This window comes from Helicoverpa armigera, chromosome 19, assembly GCF_030705265.1.
Source record: "Helicoverpa armigera isolate CAAS_96S chromosome 19, ASM3070526v1, whole genome shotgun sequence".
Taxonomy (NCBI): Eukaryota; Metazoa; Arthropoda; class Insecta; order Lepidoptera; family Noctuidae; genus Helicoverpa; species Helicoverpa armigera.
In genome coordinates, this window is record NC_087138.1 from 4,851,045 (window position 1) to 4,876,767 (window position 25,723).

General features: G+C 35.2%; 2 protein-coding genes across 13 annotated transcripts in view; one reads left to right on the top strand and one right to left on the bottom strand.

The window, feature by feature from the left end:
* The window catches only part of LOC110372955 (E3 ubiquitin-protein ligase goliath), a 470,889-nt gene extending 455,540 nt beyond the window's left edge, over nt 1-15,349 (bottom strand). For all 5 annotated transcript variants that reach the window (XM_021330002.3, XM_021330001.3, XM_021330000.3 and 2 more), the window contains exon 1: nt 15,340-15,349. The gene's annotated coding sequence lies outside the window, so the exon portion shown is untranslated. The remainder of the gene's footprint in view (nt 1-15,339) is intronic.
* LOC110372993 (uncharacterized) overlaps nt 1-25,723 on the top strand; it is a 116,861-nt gene that overhangs the window by 26,528 nt on the left and 64,610 nt on the right. For 5 of the 8 annotated variants that reach the window (XM_021330064.3, XM_021330065.3, XM_021330067.3 and 2 more), the window contains 6 exons: nt 3,172-3,413; nt 4,366-4,450; nt 7,497-10,158; nt 17,672-17,803; nt 19,347-19,841; nt 23,457-23,616. In XM_021330064.3, the coding sequence (XP_021185739.3) occupies nt 3,172-3,413; nt 4,366-4,450; nt 7,497-10,158; nt 17,672-17,803; nt 19,347-19,841; nt 23,457-23,616 (3,776 nt within the window). The remainder of the gene's footprint in view (nt 1-3,171; nt 3,414-4,365; nt 4,451-7,496; nt 10,159-17,671; nt 17,804-19,346; nt 19,842-23,456; nt 23,617-25,723) is intronic. The other 3 variants (XM_021330066.3, XM_021330070.3, XM_021330071.3) reach the window with 2 other exon arrangements.

Sequence of the window (25,723 nt, forward strand, 5' to 3'; positions counted from 1 at the left end):
GACCGCACATCAGTGGTAACTGTCATGCACCTTAACTCAATAGTAATAAGTACGATTTTCCTATAAAACTGTTACCACTGACCTGAAGTTGACTGTACGTACTTACATATATTTGCGGTTATGTCGCACAGTATGGCAAACCTTTGATATTGTTCGCTCGCTGCATTTGAAGTACAGTCAACTTCAGGTCAGTGGTAACAGTTTTATACGAAAATCGTACTTATTACTATTGAGTTAAGGTGCATGACAGTTACCACTGATGTGCGGTCTACTGTACCTACATAGGTATTATTACTGGACTAATACGAAATTATGATGATGAGTATTAATTATGACACAAGGTTTAATGGTGAGCTTGTTTTTAACTGACTTCCCTAAAAGGAGAAGGTTATCAATTATGAATTATTTTGAAGTATTCAAGTATGTTGAATCTTAGTCGTACTTGCTATTAGGTTCCCCTTCAGTATTTGTCTTCTTCTAATAAGGAAAAAACACAGATAATGTTCCATGAAAACTTCTAGAATTTAGGTACTATTTATTATTCCTATTATATAGTTACTTTAACTCCTTTTTTCTTTCGGTTTTCTTTCAGTTTAATAAACTAGTTTTAGCTAATATTTGCCATAGAAAATCGCTTTCGTTTATGACATACGACACTCAGACGACGTCTTTTAGACTTCTAAATATATTTAGTGAAATTATGCTGTATTAAAGTCGTTATAAAAGAGTTACTCTGTCCTAACATAATGTTCATATTTTATTTATTTACCTCATATGTAAAATATTGACACGTAGTTATGATTCAGAAGTTTCACTTTTGTGGCTAATATTTCGGTAATTTAGATTATGAAGTACACAACTCATGGTTTTAGCTCTGATTTGGATGGCCCATTTAAGAGCGTGTACGCTCGGCGCGCGATGTCAACTTTAGGTAATTCAACGCAAAAAACCGCGCAGACTAGCGTCGTGGCTGTGTGCGTGCCTATCATACTTCACGTATAGTCACACAAACCATTTTGATCCTTTCGAGTGAAATTGGTAGAACAAAAAATATATTATTTAGTAAATAGTTAATAGCGGGAAAATAGTGTAAGTCTATGGATGTCTAAAATATAAAAGCATGAAAATATGTCGTTAATACTTACACTCTTTTGCAAAAAAATCGGGCACCTATGAAAACCTTGGTTTTGAGGACTTTCTGTATATTACATACAATTTTCAACAGTACTAAATAGTCGACTGATGAATAATGACAATGTTAAGAGTTTCTGTATTTTAACCGATTTCAAAAAAAGAAAGGAGGAGGTTTCAATTAGATTGTTTTGTGATTGTTCTCAATTTGATTGTTCTCGATTTCTCAAAGACGCCTGGACCGATTTAAAAAATTTATTGTTTATACGAATGGTCCAGTCCATCCAGACCGAAAAATTGTGGTCAAATAACAACAATTGCCGGAAAGCCAAATATTGGTGAAGAGCTTGGGTTTACCATTGCAAATAAAGTTTTAAGTTATCTATCCTATATGCTTCAAAAGTTATTCGAGATCAAAAGTCAAAATTTGGGTACATCCAAAATGAAAAAAAAAAATTATAGCTCGATTGGTAACAGACATCTGCAATAAGTGATTTCTAGCCTAAGGAGTCCGCCATATTGGATTTAGACTCGCAACACATTTTTTTTCGAGTTATTCATAGCAAGCCCTTTCATTTGATACCCATATCGTAGGAATGCATTAAAAACATTTTTTTCTCCATCTTGGGTATACCGCCATATTGGATATAGAATCATACATTGTCATTAAAACTGAACATTCAAACAAAATTTCAACTCAATCGATAAAAAAAAATATGCTTCAAAATTGAGCTTTAAATAAAATAGTAATGTATCAAGATTTGTTGGTCGCGCTTGAAATGTACTCTATTCTCGGTATCCACGGCAGAGGTTATTCACCCTAAGCGATGTGACGGAGCGACACGTCCTCTCTCTGTGAAGCCTTGCGGCGGTCTGGTTTGAGTTGACTCGCGTGCAGCGTTTTATAGTACTTTTTAAATAATTTATAAAAAAATAAAAACGAGAGATTAAATTATAATATAAAGTTAATGTTTTAAAGAAAGAGTTATATTACTATAGTAAATAATTGTTATATTAAATTAAGTAAGATAGATAGGTAAAAAAAGCATTTGAAATTCTCAATTTTTCACATTGTTAAAATATTTTTTTCTGAAAGATAGAGACCTAAATCAAAAAATGTTTTCAACTAACTATAGGCATGGGGATTTCGTCTATGAGTAAAAAAATAAATATGATTAGATTTGCCACTGTTTTCACATGAATTTAAGCTTCGAAATAGACGCTGAACTGGAATTTTATAAAACATCTGTTACGTTATAGGGGTTTTAAGTATTTAAACTACACAAATTGAAATTTATGTTCAATTAACTATATAGACAGTGAAATTACCTTGCGTTATTAAACAATAACATAGTTATAGGATAAGTAGTTACTGAGAAACAGTGGTTTGAAAAGTACCATTTTAGGCCAAATGGCGCGCGGTTGACGTACACGCTCTTAACCCTTTAAAATTAATTTCAAACGCAAATTATTCATGCTTTTTGTTTGCAAAAATAAAAAATGCGTGCACTCGTTCAATTCATTTATACATAAATAAAAAATCAGTCGCTTTTGTTGGAAATTCTATGCGTCCAGTACTGGCTTCGTTAGCCCCATGAATATGAATGATTGGTTTATGAATGTCGATGTGTACCACATGAAATCTACGTGTTCTACTCGTATTCAATTACAATTTATAATATGCACGAATCGGAATATCGAATGGTTTTTGTCCTATTTTTAGTTGTAGTAAAATTCTTCGCTACGTCATTGATTAATCGATTTTACATCCAATCGACAATTGATATGGAAATTTTAATGGCAGTCTTCTTTGACCTTAATTATATGTACGTGCAAGTATTAACTGCAAGTCCGATTAGTCAACAGCATTAAAATCGTAAGAGACGTAATATACATTTTAGGCACCACACTGACTGTTTTCTGGTACGATTCCTTCTGTAAGCTAAACTGGTAAAAACGTGTCTGATTATGGCCCTAATCTAAACCAAACAATAGCAGTCCTTATATGCATGATAACAAAGTCTAATTTCCCCCCACCAGGGACGTGGTAACAGCCCTCATAGACGCCGGAATGGACCCCAACGTCCGAACTCACAGTGGAACTCCCCTACACGAAGCCGCTCGCTTCGGCAAACCCTCAGTGGTCCGCATACTCTTAAACAAAGGCGCAGACCTTCATGCTCAGGACTCGAACCGTAAAACCGTATATGACCTCCTCGCTGAGTACCCTGAAGAAGCGACAGTGAAAGTCAGGAAAGTCATACGAGGTATGTTCGAAGCAGGTATGTTGTCGCCCGATTCGCCTGGTGTTGACAGATTAAGCGCAAAATCGCAACTATTGCGTCGGTTTTAGAGTTGAAATTGCATTGCATTTGTGTGATTATGCTCGTAGAGATTTACTGTTACTTGAATAACATAATATTTAACACAAAATACTAATTTGTATCTTGTTGAAAACCAATTCACGTAAAATAGCAATGGCAATAGCAATCATGTTCTGAGAAAATTCATTCGACAATTTCATTGTGAAATGATTTCATAAATTAACAATCTTTTCTCAGTGACACGACGCCTTTGCTATTGAAAAAATAATTATATTATTGTAAAATACATAAAGTAAGTAATGCATTTCTTTCCTAAATGAAAGCAGAAATTCTTCTTCAGTTACATTTTTTTCTTGCTTTTCTAAATATAGTTTCTACTAAACCATGGTAGTCTGTTAGAGGATAGTCCTATAATGTAATTGCAATAGCATTTTAATTACTAAAATTAGCTCACAGGAAAATCCATTGTTTTGGTCCAACGCTGAAATTAATCAAACTGATGACTATGTATGAGGTTTTGTGATTAATTTATTAACATCGGGCTTTATATTGTTATTTATTACTTTATTATTTTAATTCTTAGCCTTCATTCTAATGAAAAAATATTTAAATTAGCGGTTATATGTCACTATTAGCACTTCTAAATAACAATTATATAAATTGATTTCGCAAAGTATGCCTATAGTTTATAAGATCCGGCGTTCGAATCGCAGGTCACAACCATGTAAATGCGCATTTCCTAGAATCTAAATAATATCAATTACGGATACGTCTACTTAACTTCTTCTAACACTAAAGTAAAATAGTAGTGGCATTGATAACAACTCTGTAGAATTCTATTGTTTTTCTTTTTCATGATTTTTTCCTTTAACCACTCCAATATCAATTACATGATGTACAATTTTGACAGAATATGAGAACCTCATGGGCAATTTTGACAGCGACAAAGAATTACCACCGTTCCCCGTACAAGACTACAGTCCCGACGCCGTAATGTGAGTTTTATTCCTATACTGTTAAAGCTGAAATTTGAATGTCATTGAAGTGATGATTTGTTTCGTAGTAACAAAGAGAAGTAAACAAATGGTATGCGAATGTATTGAAAGGGCAGTCAACTGAAATAGGACTGTTACGCATCAAATAATCATCTAAGTATAGGTTAGAGTAAAAATAGATTTAATGTACCTTTCAATTACCGAAAAACATGAGAATCTAAATGATAATTAAAGAGATACCATTTGTTTATTAATTGCAGTTTTAATGCACAAAATAAGAGAGTAATGTTGTTGTTGTAAACGTCCATTTGATGGCAAAAATAAAACAAATTAGCACATCAAATTCACGTAAAACAACCTTAATGCATTTTACGTACAGTCGTAAACAGAAAATCATTTTATACCAAAATTTAAGACAAGGTGAATGCACAATTCTGTTCCAAAATGAAGGTTTATGTCATTTCTGCTTACGACTGTACAAAACTACACAAGTACACAATTCATATAACATCTAAACTCATTACGCAAAAACCATTAACAGGGTGAGGGGTATCTTTCTTCTCTTATATATAACACGCACGATTTCTTTTTATTTAAATCTGTTCGTTGATTCGTAAACGCAGATCCGAGGTTACGAAGCGGGGTCGCAAAAGGTATAGCAATTACTCTAAAGAACACTCCCTGAAAACATCCAGTTTTAATTGGAGTGGCTCGTCTCAATTACGACATACGACGTGTCTCCTTTGATCTAAGATTGCTATCTTAGTACCTTGTTTCGTGTACAGTTTTTTTTGAATTATGGTAATTAAAATTTTTAGTGTAAATACGTATTATGGAGGATAATGTCGGAGGTATTGACTAATCGATTTTATCGGGTTCTATGTTAGCCTTTTGGATATGTGGATTGTTATAGCAATATCACTTGTAGGTACTTGTAAATGGGCGTTCTTTAAGTAAAATATTAGAAAATCTAGATAAACATAAAAACCCAAACAAAACCCATATTTTATTTACAAAGTAAAATACTCGCGTCGTAATAAAAATAATCACATGTTTTACAAAAGAATGGACTGTAAACAAAAACTTTGAATGCCGGTTGCTTCATTAAAATCTTCCGTGTCTTTGATTTTGTCTGCAAACAGCTAGGTGAGATGTTTGTGTGACACGAGAAAAATATCTCCCCGACGTCCTTTGATGGCGAGCTAAATACTTAAGGATAAGCGCTTTCAGCTTTAGGAAAATCGTGGACGCCACTACTAAAGGGATGAAATTTAAACCTAATGAAATCTCTAAAGAAAAATCTTTCAAATAGTTTCTGTAGGTCGTTTTTTTTTTACATTTACAAAGCGATTCCATATAAACTCAAACACGTATCAGAAATAACTATTTTAATTTACAGGTCTCCTTCTAGAACCAATATACCGACTGTTAAAATGCTTAGCCCTAAACTAAATGCTTCCCCAAATAATAACAATGATGAAAAAACTCAAAATCATTATGTGATTAATCCTGCTTATAATAAAACACCACCACCAGAGCAACGTTTAAAAGGATTACATGCCAAGCGATTGGTCAATAGCACTCACAATAACGGAGATGTAAGGGAAAGGAGTGAAAGCTTCGTCCTTAAAGCTAGAAGCAATAAACAACTTAAGATTTTAGGCACCGCCATCAAATCCGAAACCGCGTGTACCACCGAGTTGTTAGAAAATCAAAATCAACTTATTTCCGAATTTATGCTGAAGCGAAACATAGCGAAGTCCAGCCCTGATCCGCAAAGAAAAGAAACGAATGCTACTGTACACTTGGCACAAAACGATCACGGACCATTTGGTGAAAAAATTAGGCGATACACTATGGACCACCATCAGAAGAGCCCGGCTGTAGGGTCACCAGATGAGAGTGAATCCAATTCCAATACTCTAAAAAAGAAACCACAACCTTCGCCACGACCTATAGCTTATGTTTCAAAGTTTGTATCGGAGCCTGTTGACGACGAACCAGACTCCATATATGTAAATAATTGCGTTAAAGATGCAAATAATTGCGTTGAAGATAATATATACGAAAATGTTAATAGGAAATTGTCATATGACGATGAAGCGGATACTGACTGCAATCAGGTTAAATCCGACTACGTGGTTATGAAAGGCAGTGCCTCAGCGTTTCACAGAAGTGCAACAATAGGTGCTTTTATCAAACCTAAACCCGAGGTACATGTAAAACCACTATCAAATACTGAAATCAATCGTCAAGGTACGACAGTTTTGCCAGAGGACTACGTAACTATGAATTCTATTGGTGGAAACGGTAAATCATTGTCTGTCGAAGCTATTAAAACTGATCTCGTTCATACAAGAGGTGATTTAGGGTGCCTCTACGAACCTCTCGATTATTCATATATTTATGAATTAAACCCACGAACGTACCGTGGAAATTACCACCCTTTTATTAAGACAAAACAAAAAGCAAAACCAATGCCGTGTTATTGCCACGAAGATCCTGAAAGGGAAGCCAAAGTTCAAAGAAAGCTAAATGGTCAGCTTGGTGGTAGTCAACTAGTTTATTACAGCTGTGAGGATATTTATGTTTCCATGAAAAACAAGGACGATATTTATACTTCTTTAAATGACTTGTCCATATATGGTAATAAACAAATGGATGAGGTAGTTGACAACAGGGCGGACTACGAAGGAAGGGTCTTACACAAGTTCGAAGACGGGGACTTTAATGTACCAGATCAGGACAAAGCGGCGACAATGGACTCTAAAATGAGCTGTCTCTTAAAGAAAAAGCTAACTCAAGTAAAACAACTTCTTGCCGATTGGTAGAGTTAACACGATAGAATACGAATAACATACAACTTGTTTTATATATGTAATATTTACTTATTATTTAATATTTTCTTTCATTTCTTAATTTTATGTTTTCGTGCTTTTGGTGGTGGTAAACGGTGTTTTAACAAAAAATCATAACATCATGTTAAATTAAGTTAAACTTAGTTTTATGATTTATTTTATTTTATGTCGCTTTATGTGTTTTACAGGACAACGACAGAGACCCAGAAAAATACTAACAATAACGAAAGCTTTTTATCTCCATCATCATCGTCTCTAACCAAAAGTCACCCTCAAAGTTTTGTTAAAAAGCTTGCTTCAAAATGCTTGGGCCTGAAAGCCAAGTTTAATTCAGCTCCTAACATCTCTAACAATTCAGCGGAAGTCGATGTTAATAAATCTAAACAAACGGATAACAAAAGCAATTCAAACACCTTGCTTATTGGGAATAGTAAATTCTTTAAAATGTTGTCGAAAAAGGAGGAATCTGGTGAAATAGTATGTAATGATGAATTTGACACTATATCACTAGATCGTTTAGGTACACTCAACAGAGATTCTGCGGTAAACAGAAGTAATAGGAGCTGTCCTGGATTTAAAACATCTTTGCCTAATATATCGGAAAATAATGAACTCAGCGATTCGGAAAGTTCCATTCCCGACTCTGTGATAATAACAGAATTAGACTGTCACAAAAGTAACAAAGAATTAAACGTTAATGAAGCTGTTAATAATACAATGAAACTAAATATATTTGAACCCAGGGAAGCAAATAACAGACGATCAGTAACATCTGTCGTGTCTGCAGAATCTACTAATTTAGTGAATGAATGCTACGAGCCATATGAGTTTTCTAAAGCGAATACTGGTGGTAGTATCAAGAAATTATCCCTTCCAAAGCCTCCTCCGAGACCAACAGTAAGGGCTGGAACAAATAGTACTGAAAATATTTATGAAAACGTCGTTATGGAGATTAAAACTATACCGAAACCTGCTGCACGAATTCACATTCCAGTAAAACCACTCGATGAAGTTGAAAAGAAAGTTTTGTATGAAAATATATCAGTCATTCAGGATAAGAAACCAGAGCCCGTCAAACGAACTTTTATTTCGAAAAAACTCAGTCGTGAGAGTTTTGATGAAAAATCTTCTATTCATAGTAGATCTTCAAGCTTATCGTCGGATTCGATGATCGATGAAACTAATCTAGAGGATATTTTACTATCTGAAAAATCAAAGTCTTTTCGACCTCGTAAAGCTTCTTCTTATTCCACATCGAAATCTCAACTCTCCAGAGCTCAGTCAAATGCGTCAGATTCTTCAGATTTGACTGAGGCCAGTGCATTAGAAAATGTGGATTGTAGCGGTGATGCAGAAGAAACGCCTTTGTACTTGTCCATGACTGGGACCCTGCCAAATAAGAAAACAGATAGAGTTGGTAGTAAGAAAGTTCTGTTTAGACATAAAACGTTTACCAACATTGAAGTAGATAGAAATTCGGTGAAAGTTCGAGACTTACCCCAGTGGAACAATACGTTTTTGAAGGAAACTTTAGCTCATTATCATATAAGAGGTACTGGTCACTGCATCTATAATGCACCTACAGTCCAAGAGTTTATTTACATTTTCAACAGGGACACTCTTTATAGCGATGTGCCACCGTTTACTAAAGTTCCAAACGACAAACGAGACAGCTATTTTGAAACAGCTATTTGCTTTTGTAGGCCCAGACCCCGTAAATTTCACAGTAGTGCTGAAGATCTTTTAGATAAAACTAATCAAGCTGAAGATGGAAAAGTAAGCATTGATTTTGAAGCACTTAGAAACAGAAGTGAATTGGTATCTTCGTCATTTAAGTGTTACTGTGATTCAGGAGCCTGCACGTTACATTCAAACAGGCGTGATTCACCTATTGACTTAGTTGTTAAATTCTCTGCTATTAAAAAGAGTATTTCAACGCCAGATATAACATTAGATTCATCTCCTTATTCGACAGCATCCAAACCATACTTGCCGAAAAATAAGTCGGTGCCTAGCAACTTAGAAGAACCATATGCTGTAGTTAGTCTTGATGATATTATCGCGAGAAATTCAAATCAAAGTGACAAGAAAAATGAGTTAGAAAGCCCGGTTTACGCTACAATGTCTCACCCCTCTACTCTTTCATCGTCTTCGTCTGCACGTCCTTATTCAATAAAGGATATTGCAGAAGCGATATCATTAAACGATCATTCAACATCGACCGCCTCTACTCTATCTCACGCTTCTGGTTTGCACTTGCCTGTAAGGAAATCGAGCTCCTCGGAATATTCCGGTCAATGGTCACTTCACACCTGTAGTTCTAACGTCACTATCAAATCTGATGCGTCATTCAAGTCGTGTATGGAAGACTCTTCAGATGATTCGGATGATGGTACCTTGCATTCGGACGAGGAAGTTTCTGATGCAGAAACTGTGAAATCAGAAGTAAGCACAGCAAAAAGGCCGTGGGTTCACAGTGACTCTTTCAGATTTGGAAGTAATTCTAAACCTGAAATTGATGTTATCGTAGAGGAAAATACTTATGAGGATAAATCGGTTTCTTCTTCGAAATATGAAAGTGGTATCTGCTTAGAAGGATCTGAAAATTCGTCGTCTGAGTGCGAGGATGATAGTGGTATTCCGAGGGCCGATGCAGATGTGTCGCTTGATTGTGCTTCGCTTGAGCGGGAATCGGGATTGGTCGGGGGTGTTCGCAGCGGGTCGGGGCGACGGCGTTGGGACGAGACGGAGGGGACGAGCGAAGGCGATGCGCTGAGCGTGTCCAGTGCAGCCTCTAGCTGTGCGCCTCTACTTTTGGCGCACCATCACCACGAATACAGCAAAGTTTCGGTAAGGAACATTACATTATTTATAATTAAATTCAAACTCTTCTTTTTCAATACATTCGCTTCTATTTACTTCTTCACCTTTTACTTTGTCCCCCTTATAAACTAAAAAACTTTTTATTTTGTGACTTATTAGTAAAGCTCATCAAATCTTGTGCTGTCAATTATTTATTACATCAGAATCGTTAATGTTACCAATTCTTTTATATTTCCACTTATTCTACTCTGAACTCTTTATGTGCCAATCCTCTTTATTCCCAATCCTTTCAATTTTGAATCGACATTGAATAATTTGTACAATCACTACAAAGCGATTATTATTGATTGTTCGGACAAAATTAATGTGTAATGCTTTGCAAAAATCGAGTTTTATATCGATCATTAATAAATCGTTAAAAGCACTGAACTCGATAAGGACGAAAATTTTAAAGCAACTCGGGCATAACAATGGCCGTTCGTTAGTAAAGACAGGGACTAATTGATATATTTATCGCTTCGCTGTCATATGGACGAGTCTCTAATTGGCTGTGGGAAAAATACTTGTAATTAAACACAATCAATGGATTAATTCAGTTGTGAACGTATGTGCAACGCGATATTATAACGCATCTTTGTATTTTGTAATAAGGAACTGGATACTTGTTGTCTTTATTTTCACATAATTATGAAGACTTTATTTAATTAATATTTGTTGCCTGGTCAGTCTTCTTGAATTAATCAACCGCAGCTCACAGTCAGACCCTTACTTCGTTTTATATGCGATGAACTCTTAAGGTCCATTAAACACCAAATAAAATTCACCACATAATTAAACTGATTAGTGAAATCAATTTGAATAATGAATCCGAAACATGCATTTCGGTGTTGTTCGTAGTAATTACAAAAAACAACAGGTTTATAATTAATTAATGTTCTGTCCGATGACCTGTTGCACGATGCCATGGTTGGTGTCACGCGATGGCGGGAAATTATAAAAGTGAACAATGGCGCTCACGGTATGTTGTCACGATTTAATGTCAACATAAATGATGGTTACTTCTTCATTGGTCTTAAAGACTAGTTTTGCTAATCAAAGAAATATGGATTATATTTATAGATTTGGAATTGTGTTATTTTATGTATGTCTTTCTTTCTCTGATCTAAGACTTTTAAGCCAGACGACTGAATGATGTATGAATTTTCTTTTCCTTTTAAAGACCATAGGCGAGTTTCTTACGTTTTTAGGGGTTAAATCAGAATGAGTACTGACTAAGACAGCTGCTGTTGAGAGTCGCACAGGAATGACATCAGATTTTGAATGATATTGAGGACCGATAAACCGAGATATATAAAACCATCTTCTTATTTCCAATGCTTGTTCCAGTTAAGTAGGATACGATCAACTACTGCAGGAAATAGAAGAACGTCACCATTAACCCACATGCCAGAAATAAACCAAGATTACAAATCGTAATGACGTCTAAGTATTAAATAAAAACAAATAAAAAGCTCGTGAGAAAAGCGATTAACGTAACTGTGCCATGTGTTTGTTCGTCGGATGTTTGTACACCCAGACTGGTATAATTAATTAATTTACCAGAATTTAATAAGTTCTTCATCAATTATATTGCCTCTGAAACAGCATTTCTTTTCAATAATCTTTGAAAATAGGTCAAATCGAATATTTTTATAAATACAAAAGTCATGCTCAAAAATAAATAACTCATAAGGATAACAAAGAGCAGCTAGATGTTGAAACTACTGTCTTCTTTGCGTATTAAGTAATCAGCCTTTAAAGGCTGTAAAGGCAGTTCCTTATCATCTTATATCATCCTATCATTTTCGTAATTTATCTTGTCTACAGCATTCCGTCTAAACAGCCACTTATCTATATTTAGTTCCACATATGCTGCATTGTTCATAACTGGTACATCTCCTGTCGGCCACATGGCACGACCACGCGATGAGTTGACGCAAAGAAATTGGGCGGTCAGTCGCGCCGTCGCGTATCACAACGACGCCTGCGTTTGCTCCAACGCACTCGATTACAATCGAATCGAGATATTCGCGCTATCGATTAGGCATCGTGATCGTGGAAAATCGATTGTTGTGGTCTAGGTGCATAGTGGATGTGGTGTTTCAATGTGTGTTAGTGTGTGTGTGATCTGGAGAGCGCAGTGCTTGTGAATTCAATGTAAGTTGGAATATTTAGCTCATAGTCTATACTATAGACCAAGGAAACGTGTTGATAAAACAGTACATGCTATGACCGCTATTGGGATTGTGCAAATCTATTGTACCAATGAGGTTTACCACGGTGATGCGGCAGGCATGTTCATTCAATAAGTAAATAGCAGTGACAACGTAAATATAAATATAGAGGCAAATAAAACAAAGCACGATATAAATATTCGTTGTAAACACAGAACAGAGGTATCTAATAGATACTATACTGTAATAACACCATAAAACTTGTGTCAAGGGCCCTATAACCCAATTCCGATGTTTTGTAATTTCACATGTGGACAAAAATAACACATCGCAGACTATAAAGCAGATATTCAACTGTTTTATTCGTGTTTTTGTTGAAGAAATTGTTTCTTGATTAGAAACTACTACTTTGTCTAATAAAACGTTTGGTTTTGAGTTCTTAATACCTTCTTCTTCTTCTCTTGTGGTTTTTATCTGTCCGTGAGATATTTGTATTTCAATAATACCAATCAGTCTTAGCTTTCATAATATCTTTTAGGAGATGAATGCTTCTTTTTTATGATTTAATCAAATATGAGAGAGATTTCTTTTAGAATAAATGTTATCTAAGCTTTGCAAGTCATTTAAGTTTTGGCGTCAGGTAGTGACTTCTTTTTTATTTGGTACATAATAATCTAAGGCAGAACCCATATTCCACCAATTATGTTACGGCACTGTTGTGGAACTAAGTCCACCAGTTACCGTATTGAATATTCATACTCAAGTTGCATCTTGATGAACTAGAAGCTAACCCTAGGAAAAGGCTAGGCGGATGTTACCTACCCATCACCGCAACGAAACATCGTGACTTCATTAACATAATCATTAGCAGTCCCAAAATACAAGTCTGTGATGTAATTGCTACATGTTTTTGTGATCATTGATGCTGTTTTGCGGGCACGGAAATATCTCCCGTTTGGCCAGCGGCCAATGGAATGCTAGTTTACGCGGAAAACGCATTGACAGTTACGCCTAGGGAAATACCTGCAGGTGTTTATTGAAAATTAAATGTTGTTATAGTATTTCGTTTGTTTGGATTTAAACGATTTGTCAGTTGCGAATTTGATTGTCATTCAGTTTTGTTGTTGTCTTCGTCGCAAAAATGTCCATTGTATTGTTCCTTATTGACAATTTGAAATACGTAATATATTATAATCCGTCTCATCAAATACAATTTTAGCACCTTGTTATATATTAAAGTTTTTGATTATAACTATTGGACATCCCAATAAGAAATACTTGTTAGATTATTCATAATTGTTTCTCTTTAATCAAGTCATATTTTCCGCAATAATATTACTTGTGCTAGCACTATTTTGTTATATACCACTGATAGTTATTCCAAAACTAAAATAGAACCAAAACTTGGTCAGTAAGTCTATCAATTCGGAATTGTTTACGAAAGATAGCGTATTTTCATTGACGATAAATAGGTTACTGGTACTAAATGTTTGATCTAGAGACCTTGTCCCCTTTCAAATGCTACATTTAGTATGGTATTGCATATGCGTCATATGTTGTGAATATCTTTGCTTATCTTGTGAGAGTTTTCAGATCTGACTCATTGTTAGGATAAACAGTTGGAATTATTATTCGGGAAAGAGGTCATATTGTTGCTAATTAGTGTCCCAGAATGCTGATCATCTGCTAAAGCAATACTGAAATTATTTCTGCATTCTTTCTCGTAATAAGTAATTCATTTTTCCTTGACATTCCATCAGTGCAGATTTCTGAGAACCAACTCAATTTAAGATTCCAATCAACAATGAACGGTCAATTAATAAAACTATTTCTATCTATCATATTATAGTCGCCAGTTAATGATTGCAGCATCCACATGTGGTCAAACAGACGCATCTACAGCTTCGTACATTATTATACATGTAAACAGATACGAACGGATGATTTCATCTATGTGGGTTACGCGAACTCGTTACAGCTTTTACTAAAAATAATAAATAATATGTGCATCAGCATCTTATTTTATGTTCCTAAAATCCGTTGCATAAACAACGCTAATATATTTTCGAGTATGACGTGAAGAAAGCTGAAGAGTGAGCTTTTGTTAAAATGTTAATGTTATATCGATAGGGTCCATATGGACGCTTTATATACCTTCTGACAGATATGATACTTTTGTGTATATTCCTCAGGTTTTAAATAAATGTACCGTCCATTTAGCTCTCGTTCTTTGACCAGAGAACACGAGTTATGTCAATTAAGAATACATACTCGTATATCCTGATGAGGCTATCAAGATCTGCAAATTAATGTATTTTAGTTGTACGGCCTTGGCTGTTATTAGAAGTTATTAGTTTTTAAACACCGGCGGATCTTTGGATAAAACTTTTTTAACGTTGACCTGCTTTATTTCTGCTTTTCTGTTAATCGTTGTAATGAGTTTTCCTCTCAACGTTTTCTTATCAAAGATTTGCATGCTGCGCTTAGACCATTTCGAATTGCAGTATCGCAATTCTACAGTGTCCTATTTTTGATATCATCAGGTTTCTTTGATAGACTTTTCATCAAGACTAAGATAATGTATTTCAGTTATATGATCCTTAAGAAGTTATTTAAACTACCTTCATTCGTCATGGGCAACAAGCCCCATCGGTCACGGTCAATATCCCCCGTACAAATCAATGGTGTGTTCGGGCGCCAGATTAATCGTTGTCGCGCGTCTCATCGGTGCGCAAGCGCCGGCAATTTATATCAACCAGCCCTTTGATGTGAGCTGCACTTGAAACGGCAGTATTCCGAGAAATAAGCTTTGAAATTATATTGTTTGTATTGTTATGGGATCTTGTTGATTTTGGTACAGGTGGATATTGTCATTTTGAAGTGGTCATTCGTTTTTCCCAATGTAATATTCATTTGTTTTTGGCTTGATGACGTTAGATCATGTTGTATATGGATGCATCCCTATACAACTTCATTCAACGAAAATTGAAGAGACGATGTTCTCAATAAATCTCCATCAATATTTTTTATTGCTCCCATAATTAACATAATTGATCGCGACGTACGTCCGACAAAGCTTTCCGAGCAACATAAAATTACGTCCACGAAATTTCCTCGGTCGAATTCCCTTGTTCCGCGTAATTTATATGAAATTAATTGGCGTCAACAGTTACAATACAAGGTAGTGCCCACAAAATACTTCGCATATCACTCCCTAAAGGCTTTAGTATAGGAAACTATGAACAAGCATTTCCACAGAAATTAGGTTGGGTCACGTCAAATGCTGCATGGAAAGTAGTTCCTGAAATTGTTACGTAATATTTGAACATGCAAAGTTAATTATGATTAGGTGTGTTATTGTAAAGGGTTTTTTGTTAAACATGCTGAATAAAATACCGACCGCTTTAAGAAGCAGGAAAACAGACTCAAATTCTTAATTTAGCTATTCAGGGACTCTCCAAATCATAGGCTTTCTTATTTCTTTTACATTCACTCCGTTACTAAGTTATTTACCGTCATCAACGTATAAAAACGAAGCTGATCTAGTACTGTCTTTAAGTCCTTCTAGAATGTTCTCACGGAGCATTTCAGCAGTCTATAAAACCATTGCACCACTTTCTACAGAAGCCAAAATCGTAAATAGGCCGCGGCCCGCCAAAGAACAGACATTTACCATTTATACGTAAACATAAAGCGTTTTAAACACTGTTTACTGTTGGCCAGTCGTTTACTATTGCAATTAGTGAATTTGTAAACCGAAACGGGTTATAGGGCAGTTAAAACGCTGGTTTCACCAGTAATTTAATGACGGATTAAATGCATTGTCGCGTTTGTATTGTTAGAGTAAGCTGCAGTTAATTCCGTCGTGTTTTTGGTGTACGCAATGCTTGGGGATTTGGGCGGATTCGTGTAGGATTTCGATGTGAAATTCTTTCTTCAAATTGTGTTGGAATATTTTTCGTTATCATACTTAAGTATTGTGATTTATCTTCTAAAGTTTTATAGGAAACGAGAAATTGACAAATTGAGCTGTGTGATTAATAAAAAAAACTGTTATGTCTAAAAAGTGAATTAACTATATTTATTTCCTTGTAATTAGTACACAATTCACTTTACTATTCTGTTAGCTAATAGGCGTGATATCACAAAATATCATTGAACATTCAACATTCTTTGTAATCACCTCTAGCCTACATCTGTAGGCTAATAGGCTTTTATGTAGAAAATTGTCCATTCAGTGACCGGCTGCAACCAATTTACCCCTCATCCGCGGCCCAGGATTGAATTACTTGGGCCACTTGGGCCATGCAATACCGCCCAAGTGTTAAGAGATATCAGATTTGCTGTGAGAACGGTTTTAGTGGGACTTTATGTCTAGAAAGTATGTCAGTTCTTCGATAAAAGTGTGATATACCATACCTACAAAAATAAATGATTCGTTAATCTACCAAAAAATTCTATATTTTGGCAAATAATATATGCATCTATATTTTGAATTTTAACACAGCATTGCCCTTCATGCCAAATGCCAATAATTACTACTTTTCTAACAATATCCGTATAGGTATAGTTATAGGCTGATCATGTTTCTATACGGTCGCGCCCTCCCACTACTTGCGCCATCATACGATGTTATCCTCATCGCCATTCAAATTCCCTATTACTCAATTGCGGGCACTTATCTCGCTCCTCCGATGACAACGAGATGTAACAGAAATAGACGCCTATTTGATTGCTATTCTCGGAGATAGACAGCCTTCTAAATTGCTCATTAACGTTCATTTGTATCGCCTGTTTGGATCTAGGAATTCGACCGTTATTAGTTGTCTATGCGTATTGTTTGTACTGGTTATAAATATGAGAATAGTTTAGACAATATGTTTTTCATTTATTAAACGTCTGAAATTACAACTGGCTAATTTTATCGTTGTTTATATTTTTCTTCGGCAATTATTTGCTGTTTTCGAATCAGAAATGCGTAAGCGTAAGAGGAAAAGTTTGGGTATATTGTAGATTATTGGGTTTCCCTTAGTCGGGTTTTCGAAAGTAGAGAATATCATCGTATTTTTAGAAACTTGTGTCAAAATCCAAATTTATATAATAAATTATGACGACGACCTCAATTCTGGTATTTACCTGAACAGTTTCAAATAATAACCAACTTTCAAATCTAAAACAAAAACCAATCAAACGTTGACGTGTAGCAAAAAATTACAAAAATAAAAACAATCCCTCCTAGCCCACACACATCCTTCTCCCAAACGCACAGCCATGACCCCCACAAACCAAAACAACACCTGACCATAACAGAATCGTGTGTATTACAGCCCACCCCTCCCAAGAAACCTCCACGGAGGAACCTGTCAGTGTCCCCCACCCACGCCAACTCCCCTTCATCGGGGTACAGCTATGAGCTGAGGCCTCACGCAAGGAGTCAGGACGATTTGGACGACATACAGGTAACTTTCGCACAAGTACAAGGTGTACAAGTACAAACCTATAGATGGGCCCAATATGCCCAAATATAGACGTCAGTTTTCTTAAAACAACTGTTTACTATGAATTTTTATGTGCAATTTTAAGTAAACAGCTGATTTAAGATAAACGGACGTTTATGTTGACGGTAACCAGGGTTTTAGTCTTAGGCCCAAGTTCACTGAAGACATAAACGTCAGTTTTCTTAAAACAAAAGTTTACTATGAATTTTTGAGGTCAATTTTCAAAGTAAACAGTTGATTTAAGAAAATTGGTGAACTTGGGTGGTAGTCATTTGTAAGCTGGCTAAGGAGATCGGTAAGTGAGTAGTTGAAGAGCCTTGGTATAAAATATAATTGGATAGCAATAAGCTTGTAGGTAGCACTAAAGTATTGAAATAAATGTTCTGGTGCTTACTAAATTACGTTGGTAATGTAGCCTATAAAGAAATAGTTTTGGAATTTTATGACCAGGAAATCCGGATCGCATTGCACTTTTGAATAGCTGATAGAAACAATTGACTACAAAGTTTGATATTTTAAGTAGAATACGACAAACCATTGCCTTTTTGATGAGCCTTTTTAAACTGTAAATGCTCAAAGATTGCATAAAAATATCCCCCCTTATAGCAGAACCAAAGATTTGAACAATTCCATTGTACGGAGTACGACTAAATAATGAAGTCATGCGCAGTGCACAAGAATTTTAATGTGGAACGGTCAATGTTAATCAGATTTAAACAATGATATACAGTCACGTTTTCATATAAATAGTTATGTTATATGTATCAACACGTGTGCGCTATGGGAATGACCCTTAGTCAGAAATACACCATCGAGAGAAAGGCATCTAGAATAAAAAAGAGGTCCAAAGTAACTGATTAGATCCAAAATCTACCTAATTAAATCTACCAAGTAGAGAGATGTAGAGGCATGTATCGCAATAGCTTTTAGTGAATTATTTCTAAGGTAGAAAAAACAAAGTTTCCATTAAGAATAGCAGCTATTAGCCTAATACGCTAGATTATTTTTCCGACCCAAATATCGACCAATAGAATTGCACCATTCGACGTCACGTGGTACAACCTACATGGTATTATACTGATAATTTTTTTTGAATATTTTCTCTGGTCGTTGCTACGTCAAACTGACAGGTTGTGGCCGACATTTGGGACGGAAAAATAATCCCCCGAATACCACACGAGCTTCAAAATTATCTGGCATTTCCCTCAAGGTTCCCTGCAAACAAATAAAGTCGTCAAGTTTTTCAGGAAAAATCACTCGCGCTTCGCGCTCGTTATTTTTTAACCTGAAAAACTTGACTCCTTCATTTGTTTGCAACGAACCTATCGGAAAATACCCGATAATTTTGAAGCTCTTGTGGTATTATAAGTGAATATTTATTGTATTAGTACTAATTAGCTTGACCCTCTTCGTCGATTAGAAGAAATATAAAATATTCATGGGTACGCGTAGATAAAAGTTGTCTTGCAATAAATATATTAAGATAGTCAAGTCTTTGTTGCAGGGTGCTAAACACTACCTCAAACACGGTCGGTCGGTGGACCAATACGTCGACGGCAAACTATCCTACTCAGAATACGAGGAGAATCACAACTCTCCTAGAGTAGTCCCAGTTCCTAACCCTCGGCCAAGCCTCAAACACCGCTCACAACCAGTCGCTATCACGGCTATGTACGAAAACGTCGCCATAAAAGAACAAAACCCCAGAAGAAAACTCAGAAGGAACAACTTCGTACCCTCACAAGACAACTATGAACAGAGAATGAACGACAACAGAGTCAGAAAGTACTCAAACCAAGAGAAGTCTTCCTTAGAAAGTTTGTTAGACGATCAGTCGATGAACAGTCCGAGCGACTGTGAGCGGTATTATGAGGGGAAGAGGGCCTCTATTCCGTTGTCGCCGACGCATTACGAACAGCCACCGACCCCTGACCATCCGCCTCCTTCGGCCAAACAGGCTGAGAACTGCATACATGAAAGGATTCGGCCTTTGAGCCAGGTTAGTCCGCAATAGTACCGCTATTGTCTGTAGTACTTCTTGTTCTAGATTACGGCTTGTAGAAATGATACTGATTTCTATTTATCAATTTCGTTTATCAGATTAATAGTACTCATATCGGTTCTGAAAAGTCATTTCGTAGTATTTTGTTTTAGTAGAAAGATTATGTAGTCGCAAGTTTGTAAATAATTTAGTCATTAGATTTTTTTAAAGATATGAATTAACATCTTTGTACTGAAACAAAATACTTATCATTGCAATAAATAAAATATGTCTCATTCCTGTGACTAACACTTCGTTTATGTAACCACGAGAACTGTTAAGAGTACTTAAATTATCATTTCTATGACCTTAATTAATCGTTTCAAACTGTAACGTCTAATTATTTTCAACTACTATGTAGGTATCAGCACCCTTATTATTTTAACACAGCACAGAACACTGGCATTGCATGAGCATGTTAATAGAACTTTTCTTTATTAAAAAATAGTCATTGAAATTTATTTTGAAACATTTCAGCTTATTATGGAGGTTGTAGAAGAGATAAGAATTAGAAAAAAGTCCCAGGGTGATATTGTGAATAGCTGATGATAAAATTGTCAGAAAAAAGTTCTTGTTTAGCACCCTAGTCTTTGACCCTTATAAACTTACTTTAAGAAAAACGCGCATATCTACTCATACATCTCATTTTATTGTATTGAAAATGATATTTGCAAACAAGAGAGCGCGATTAGTCTAGTTCAATTGGGTCTATATTTTACTTATGGTGCTCCAAAAGTTATTTTTAAAAAGTATATTATAGTGTTGTCTGTAAATAGAATATTTTATTTTCTTAAGTATTTCCGTAAGGTGCTATTTTTTAGATATAAGCTAATATTTGAAATCGTTTTGTGGAATTTTCAGTTACGAAATAGTTTTTGGATGATTTTATACCCAATTAATATGCATTTGAAGAGTAGATATTTATTAAGTTGTATTAACTGTTGCAATTAAAAAATGAGCATTTACATAAGATGCATTTAAAGCTTTCTTGGGGTGTATTATTTTTATGTTTTGACTAAAACGAAGATCGAATCTATGTACCAATTTAAAGTGACTTAAAATGAATTGTAGTATAAAGTATGTGTCGTTCATAACTTTCATAAGAGTACATTGATTTGCTTTACATATTATAGTACATTAATGAATTTGAAAATTATTTTACATATCAACCGAATTTATGAAGCATTTACTTCGAAATGTTTTCACAAAACGATTTTATATTTTCTTGTACCTACAATTAAGTGTTATATTTTACCGACATGACAGTATATTCCGTACGTAGTAGTTGTAACGCTTATTTTTTAATTTTATTAATTGGAATTTGAGTATTATGAAATCGGAAAGACAATCAGACTGATATTATTATCCAAAATGTATCGGACGAAAATGTGAAATTATTTTTAGTTTAAGGGAATTTATTTAATTAAGGCTTTGTGTATTCGTTTAGATTTTTATTTAGTTTCGCAATAAAATTATATTTTATTTGAATATTTTTGTTTTTCTTTGGCCTATCTTTTTATGTTATTTTATTTTTATATTACTTTTTGTTTTGTTTTTAGTGCCTGTTGCCGTAAACCACGTTTGTATTATCACAGTATTTAAAATTGCACTTTTTGATGTTTTTACACCGTTATTTATTTCTTAGTTTGATTTCTTGAAAGCGCCTGAACGAATTTTATACGCAACACGTAGATATCTTAGAAGCTGCTCTTCACTTGATATTAAAATGAATCAACAAACGAACTGTTCCATACTTAATTATTTTATAAAACATACTTTTAATAATGTTATCAATATTTTTAATAACCGAAATTAATAGTAATTCATTGCTGATATTACATAATATTGTATGAAGTTATTGTAATACGCTGAAATAAGGCTTCTAAGTTCGCCTGCAAAGATTTTCATAGCAATAACGTAAGCCAATAGGTTGCATTGAAGTGTAGCGAGGCCGTAACTTAATATTTTACGCTGCTCAAAATTAAGGCAATGTTATGAATTTGATATTGTTACAGGGAATTTATGTTGCTACAGTTTTCGGCACGATATATTCATGCGTTATTCTTATAAGGCTTTAACGCCATTTTTGTACACGTGAAAAGATAAAAAAAGCAAAGTTAATTCATTTTATATAGGTATTTTAATTGTCTAAGAAGCAGATAAAGTTGAAGCTTCAATATCTTGTCCGGTTATTTCCTTGTCATTATGTCTTGCAGATATAAAACTCTTTTTTATTATATTTACCAATTAAATTTCCAGAAGAAGGTAATTTCAGCAAAATACTACTAGGAACTAGATAATTTTTAGTTTAAGTCTCCAAAGTTCGTATACAGTATACAGCATTATATTTACCAGCTTATTAAAGTTGTCAAGCTAATTGTACCTCCGTCGCGTTGACAAGCATATTGAGGCCACACTTCTGAACTGTATGCAAATTGCAGGAAACAAAATTACGTACAGACTCGATTCTAGACTTGCTAGGGAGTTCTTGATTCGCAATCTATGAATTAGGGGCGTGTTGGGTGATATCGAATTTCACTCAGAAAATATGTCAGTGCCTATTTCTTTAAGTTAACAATTGAAATTACGGCAATATAGTACATACCTACGATAAGTATGTACCTACTTATTTTGGTGTGTCGTATGTATATAGATTTGAGGTTGTAAGTGGAAAATATCTATAGGTAGCAAGAGATCAATACCTATAGATAGTACAATGTTGCTATGTTTCAATGTTCCATTTACTGAAATAGATTCTGAAATAATAATTGAGTTAACCTGAAACTCAAAAGAAAAAGAAAAATTAATGATTCGATAGCGTGATTCCACTGCGATAAAAACTGCAGTTTTGAGGTAAGTATAGACTGCATGATATGATTTTATTTGATTAGTTTTTTTATAGATAACGATCTCTAGTTATCTGGTCGATATATCTTGGAGAATGTTTGCAATAAAATGCACATTATCACATACTTTCAAGCACTGTATTTTCTTATAATATTTATGGACGCTATCGCCAAAATGCTACTTTGAAAACCGCACCCAATGATAGCATACATTAAATAAGGTCATTGATTAATGATTTAATATCGCCTTATTAGTACCTGAAACCAGTATACCACTTTCTTTACCTTATTTCTCTTTAATTAGAACGTTCCATCGCCGATTAAAAACGTAATCGAATTAACCGTATGTTCATTAATACACACACTTCTAATTAGATTAAATTCTCCGGAACTAGAACAAAACTACATTTTTATGAACTGTTAAGTTACTAATTAAAAGCTTTATTAGTTAGGTATTCTGTTACATGTCATAATTTGAAAACGTAAGCACTAATGTAACGTAAATACAAGAAACGTGAACCTAAATGGACACGAAAGTGATCCTCCAGGGTACAACTGAAAGACCAAACTAGCAAACAATAGAGCTGTATTTTACAAGGATATATTTAGACAGCTAAATCGTTACGTAAGTATAAAGAAACACAAGAAAAATCTTAAATAACCGACCAGAAGTTTAATCCCCCCTTGAAAGTAAGAACTGGTTCTCATATCCCATTTCTCCCACCAGGAATACAAGAGAAGATCAGTCCTTCGGGACAGTCAGACGGAGACTGAGGTGAACCTGCTCAGAGCTGCATCAGCGGCGTCGGTAGCCAGTGGAGCTACTGATAGGAGCGGCAATACTGACAACTGCGTCGAAGAGTACGTGTGTGATGTGCCTTTTGCTGGTAAGTGATTTTTTGTTATCTTTAGGATTATCCTGGGCTTATGCATCTGGTTCGTCATTTTATCAGCTGTTCGCGAGTGTCTTTCATGTTTCGAATTTAGATGGCCTTTGCCATGTTATCTGCGTAGCAAATTATATGATCCCTAGTCATAGAAATCAAGAACACAATTTAAAAAGTGATCGAGGATCTTGCAGGCACCAAGAAGAAGGAACTTCATCAACAGTCTGTTATTTTCAGATTATGCTGTTTTTTTAATCAGGCCTTTGTGGCCTGGTGTTATTGCCTATAAGTTTGACCTACCGATAGCTTTAATTGGTAGAATTAAATTATACTCATTTAGACTTTTGAAATGGTAGCCATCAGTCATCACGGTTCTAGGTATCTAACGATGAGCGCTGGCGAGATGCCCGAAGCCGGAACCTAAATGGCTTTCATCACATCTTTTCAACTTCAAATACCTGTTTTATTGTGCTATGAAATGGCACGCGTGTGATCTTTTATTGAGTCATGCGCGATATGTGTGTTCGTTTTGTTCAACATTTGGCTCTGGAAATAATCCGGAAGCGTCCGCTACAATAACTGTACACAACACGGCTTTATGGCGTGTTCTGACCATTGTTGATCGTTACCAGAAATAGCGAACATTGCGAAAATTACGTCGACAATTTTCACAAATTCTGTTCCACCACAATATTCCATTTGGACTCAAATCGCTTGTATTTCGGAGTTGATTGAGGAGGCAGTTGATCAATTTTGGACGCTGTCAAATTAATACACTCCATCGAAACCCAAACAAGACTGTATCCACAAAAAACCCGACTACCAATAACTTGAATTTCGATACAGTGAAGTGGAGTTTTTCGCGTTTTTCCCTATTTTTCGTTGTTTACAGTGCAAACAGCAGTGGCACGCACCACCAAGCTGGCAGACAGTAAACAGACGCATTGTTCACCACAGTACCGTACACTCAAACATTGCACGAACGCACTTGTTTGCACATGCAACTCCTTTTTTTGTCATTTTTCACTATAAACTTTTGTGGGAAGTTTTTGACAGCTGAATTTTGGCGTTAGAAAATACCTATGATTTATTTGAATATTTTTGGGTGAGAAAGTTTTTTAGAACCAGCCATGTGTATAAATCTCCGCACGTTGCAAAGGTGACTTGCCTCGCTTGACAATATTCACCTAAGGTTTGTAAGTAAAAACTCTGAAATCGAAACGACGCTTTTTATCATAACTTTTTATGCTAGGTCCATGGTGTGTTCTAAAAAGTATTCTAGTCTCTGTAAGTATGTGACCTAAATACTCTCAAATAGTATATTTACCATCGGCATAGGAAATAAATTATCACCTCATCCAGTCAACACACGCTCGATAATTGGCTAATAAAGGGCCATCATTGTAAGTTTATACAACTTTGTCACACTTCTGAGAGAAAATCGTGGTCGGCTTTCACGAAATTGATTATGCACTAAACGGTATTATGGCATAGAGGTGACCCTGCGGCTTTTTGTTCCCATGGTTATTATAGTACGTCTCTAGCTGGGACTGTTTCATTCGCCGTAACGGTACTTGGTATAGGTACGTGAATTAATATGGAATTACTGTAATAGGTGAAGTTGGATATAATGGATAGCTATGTAGATTTCTGTAAAGGGTCACCGTGGAATCCATCGTTTATTGAATTCGCAATATTTGTTGAACTTTTCTCATTGTAGTAAGGTATCAATATTATTCATCCATTCCTCTTCTTCATGTACAACGGTTGTTCCACGCAGTTCCTTACAAAAATCTACAAAACTTCTGTTTATAGTAGTTGATGAATACCACTTTGGGAAAATTTTATAATGATAAACCTTTAAGTTATAAGCAGCTGTATGTAAACAGTGTTTACAAGTCCAAAGCTAATTTATTACTTCATATCTAACTTAACCTTCAAAAACACCCGAATTCCATACAAACTGTCAAAGGTTTCGAAACCCATACCAGTATCCGTTGACTGATTACTATCGCCTCATTCCCATTGGTATGCATTTATAAATCGGCTTCTACGCCACGCAGGCAATTAGTTTTTTACTTACCAATCAATCTCTATCAAGACGAGC